At 36.2% G+C, this 4,560-nt stretch overlaps 1 protein-coding gene across 2 annotated transcripts in view; it reads left to right on the top strand.

Annotated features, from left to right (window-relative positions):
• Positions 1-4,560, top strand: part of CSMD3 (CUB and Sushi multiple domains 3) — a 1,928,297-nt gene that overhangs the window by 222,010 nt on the left and 1,701,727 nt on the right. For both annotated transcript variants that reach the window (XM_006830658.1, XM_006830657.1), the window contains exon 2: positions 3,709-3,931. In XM_006830658.1, the coding sequence (XP_006830721.1) occupies positions 3,709-3,931 (223 nt within the window). The remainder of the gene's footprint in view (positions 1-3,708; positions 3,932-4,560) is intronic.

Below are 4,560 nucleotides of genomic sequence, written 5' to 3'. Positions count from 1 at the left end.
TACCACAGTTTGTTTATCCATTCTTCAGTTGATGGGCACTTAGGCTGTCTCCATCTTTTTGCTATTGTAAATACTGCTGCTATGAACATTGGTGTGCATATATCTACTTGTGTTATGGCTTGTATTTCTTGTGGGTAAATACCAAGTAGAGGAATTACTGGCTCATAAGGTATTTCTATTTCCAACCTTCTAAGGAAACACCATATTGCTTTCCAGAGAGGTTGGACCATTTTGCAATCCCACCAACAATGCAGTCTTCCCACATCCTTGCCAGCATTTATTATCCTCTACTTTTTGATCTTTGCTGTTATTTCTGGTGTGAGATGATGATATCTCATTGTTGTTTTGATTTGCATCTCTCTAATCGCTAGTGATTGTGAACATTTCTTCATATGTTTGTTGGGGTCCCAATGAGTGACTGTTGAGTTTGAGCCACCAACCTTGCAGCAGTTCAAACTGCCTTTGCAGTCCAACACATTAACCCACAGTGCCACACACTAGGACTACTTTATTGTTGCTGTTGTGTCGTACTGACTCATAGCGACCCTATGCATGGGAGAACCAAACACTGCCAGGTCTGGGCCAATCGCACAATTGTTGCCACACACAAATGTTGCTGCCACTTGGCCAATCCATCTCTCTGGAGGGTCTTCCTCTTTTTCTTTGACCCTCCACCTTACCAAACATGATACCTTTCTCCAGCAACTCGTCCTTCCTGACAATATGTCCGAAGTATGAGAGACAAAGTTTGGCCATCTGTGTTCTTCCAACACAGATCTGTTGGTTCTTTTGGCAGCCCATGGTACTTTTAATATTCTCATACAACACCATAACTCAAAAGCATCAGTTCTTCTGTGGTCTTCCTTATTCACTGTCCAGCTTTCACATGCATATGAGGTCATTTAAAATGCCATGGCTTGTGTCAGGGGCACCTTGGTCCTCAAACTGACATCTTTGCTCTTCAACACTTTAAAAAGGTCTTGTGCAGCAGATTTGCCTAATGCTATACATCGTTTGATTTCTTGACTGCTGCTTCCATGAGTGTTGATAGTTGATCCAAGAAGATTGAAGTACTTGATAACTTCAATCTTTTCTCCATTGATAAGAATGTTGTTTATTGGTCCAGTGGTGCAGATTTTTGTTTTCTTTACATTGAGGACTACTTGCATAGTTACCTTTTATTTTGTTGAAAAAAGTATTTGCAGTGAATAATTCCTTGGTCTTGCAAAATTCTATCATGCAATATCTAGCATCTGTACTATGTTGTTGGTGTTAAGGGCCATTAAGTTAGTTCTGAAGCACCTTGACCCTATATGGGTTTCTGAGGAGCAGTTGGTGAGTTTGAACTACTGACCTTAAAGTTCAAACCAACCCTGCTGTCCAGAACTTATCCTACAGTGCTGCCTCAAGATTCCTAGTTCTATTATTCTTGTTAAGTGCCTTTGAGTTGCTTCTGACTCATAGCAACCCTGTTTAGTATTTCTGAGTATAACTGGTGAGTTTGAACTGCCAACCTTGTGATTCCAACCAAACATGTGGTCCATTGCTTATCCTACAGCACCAAACCAGGATTCCCAACAGTATATTTCCCAACTACTAATCCTTCCTCTTTTTTACAATTTTCAAATTACAATCATCAGTAATTATCAATGCATGTTGACTGTATGTTTGACCTATTTCAGACGAAAAAGGTTGGTAGAATTCTTAAATTTTATCAGTGGCCTTAGTGATCGGTGCTTACATTTGAATAGTGTTATTAAATGGCCTTCCTTGTAGGTTTATGGACATGATCTTATCATAGATCCTATCAAAGTTAGGTCTTGAAATGTTCTTTATAATGATGAATCTGAAGCCATTTTTTTTTTTTTTTTTTCAGTTTATCATTCCAAGCATAGCAGGTCATATGATTGTCTGATTCAAAATGGCCTATATGTGTCCATTTCAGCTTACTAAAGTTTAAGATATCAATCTCTAAGTGTTTCATTTGATTTTTGATGACTTCTAGTTTTCCTAGAGTAATGCTTTATACATTCTAAATTCCTATTAGTAATGGATGTTTGTATCTGTTACTTCTCATTTTGAGTTGTGCCCCATCAATCAATGAAATTCCTGAAAACTTTCCTCCATCCTTGTCATTAAGATCAGTTCTACTTTGAAGGAGAAGCTCATCCACTTTCATATTTTCAGAGCCTTCCAACCTGAAGGCCTCATCTTCCAGCACTATATCATACAATGTTCAGCTGCTATTCGTAAAATATCCAGTAGCTAACCATTAGAAGTGGCCTGTGTCTCCTTCTTCCTCATCTTAGTCTGGGTTCTCAGCTGAAACCTGCCCATCATGGGTAACTCTGCTGGTGTTTAAAATACTTGTGGCATAGTTTACAGCATCACAGCATCACATGTCAACCATTAAGCCAAAGTTGTTGTTGGTAAGTGCCATATAGTCAGTTATGACTCATAGTGACTATATACACTGAAGTGTAGCTGGTGGGTTTGAAATGCCAACCTGCAGTTTAAATCGACCCTGCGGTTGAGTACTTATCCTACGGCACCACACCAGGATTCCTATGAAAAAATTACAGCCAAGAAAACCCTATGAGACAATTCTAGTCTGACTTACATGGTGTTTCCATTAATCTGATTAGACTCAATAACTGGGCTTCTGTTTTTGTTTTTTGTTTTTTTGTTTTTTTTTAAACAAGTCTAGAAAAGAATCTTGGTGGTAGAAGGCTAAGCATTGGGGTGGCAACCCAGTTGATCGTTCAAACCTAGCAACCTCTATGCAGGAGAAAGACTGTTCCCATAGATGTTTTACAGTCTTAGAAATCCTAAGAGTAGATCTACTGTGTTCTATTGGATTGATACGAGTCCAAACCAACTTGATGGCAGTGGGAGATACATGGGTCAATCTTTGGTTTTCAGCAATAAACTAATTCAAAAGCTTTTGCAAGTTTTGTAGCTATCTTCAGAAGTCATGCTCTTAATAAATTAGATGTCCTATAGAACTAGTTTTAACATTTTTAAGATGACTTCTGGCACTAATTCCACATCCATATTTTCAACATATTCCCCATTTGTAGTTTTCACTCTGTTGTATCTAATTTAGGATTTTGGCCATCCTGGCTCAACCACTCTAGTCTAAGATGAAACAATTACATAGATGTATTTTTAGGACTCAGTTATATATCTCTCCTCTAGAATTGGAATGGGACAGAATTTCCTAAAACTTATGGGCTGCATGATAGATATGTAGAGGTGCCAATGAAAATTTACATGTTTAACAAGAAAACAGGTAGATAGTCCTTTCAGACACAAAATACATGAAAATGTTATATTTCTGCAGTCAAATTGTTAAGTATTTTAGGGTAGATATTACATTCTAGAATGGTGTATGTCTTTTCACTCTGTTGTGTCTAATTTAGGATTTTGGCCATCCTGGCTCAGGTAATGAATCAGATTATTTTATTTTGTCAACTGATCAGTGATGGTTAATGTCAATATTTATGCAAATAACTATTCTAGCATTTTATGAGTATGTTTAAATTTGTTTTGTTTTTGTTAATCTAAATCAATTACTGGTTCTAACATCTATTAAGTTGTCATAATGTGTGTCTTAGGAAAACAAAATAAAAAACATAATGTCTCTTAGATTGCCCTTGTTTCATATACTTATAATATTAATATATGTTTATTTGTCTTTTCTTTCAGGATTTATTTATACATGTGGTGGAACCTTAAAAGGACTTAACGGCACTATAGAAAGCCCTGGTTTTCCATATGGATATCCAAATGGTGCGAATTGTACATGGGTAATAATAGCAGAAGAACGGAATAGAATACAAATTGTTTTTCAGTCATTTGCTTTAGAAGAAGAATATGACTACTTATCCTTATATGATGGGCATCCTCATCCTACAAACTTCAGGACAAGGTTGGTATCTTTGGAATGGAGTAATGAAGGAAAAATATAGGTAAAATATTTGTTTTATGAAACTTAACACTTATGGTATAAATGAAATAAAGTTATATTCAACATATAATTATAATTCACATTTAGAAAAAAACATCATTTCCTGAACACATTAGCTCAGGATCTCTCAGTTCATAGTACTAATCTATCACTGTTGTTTCTAAGTGCCTTAAGTCAGTTCTGACTCATAGCCATGCTCTATGAGATTTCCAAGGCTATATATCTTAGTGGGAGCAGACAGTTTCATTGTTCTGCCATAGAGCAGCTTCTGGGCTTGAACTTGTGGTTTGCAGTCCAATGCTTATCTTACAGAGCCACTGCACTTTCAATATATTATTACTATTTCTCAAAAACATACATGTAAATTGAAGTAGGACTACTATAAAGTGCTTAAAAGTACATTTAAAAATGATTGTCTCAATGCTTTATTTATTATGGCATAATCTGGCAAAACAAAAGCATACTATGTATTTTAGTGGCATGTATAAAATGTTATTCTACAACAATATGCAAATATACATAAACAGAAAAATTCATATGTTAGTGAAATGAATGGTGACTCTATAGGCTAAGCACTGGACTCTGAACCA

Source organism: Chrysochloris asiatica, unplaced genomic scaffold, assembly GCF_000296735.1.
Source record: "Chrysochloris asiatica unplaced genomic scaffold, ChrAsi1.0 scaffold00001, whole genome shotgun sequence".
Classification (NCBI taxonomy): Eukaryota; Metazoa; Chordata; class Mammalia; order Afrosoricida; family Chrysochloridae; genus Chrysochloris; species Chrysochloris asiatica.
This window is presented reverse-complemented; position numbering and strand designations above follow the sequence as displayed.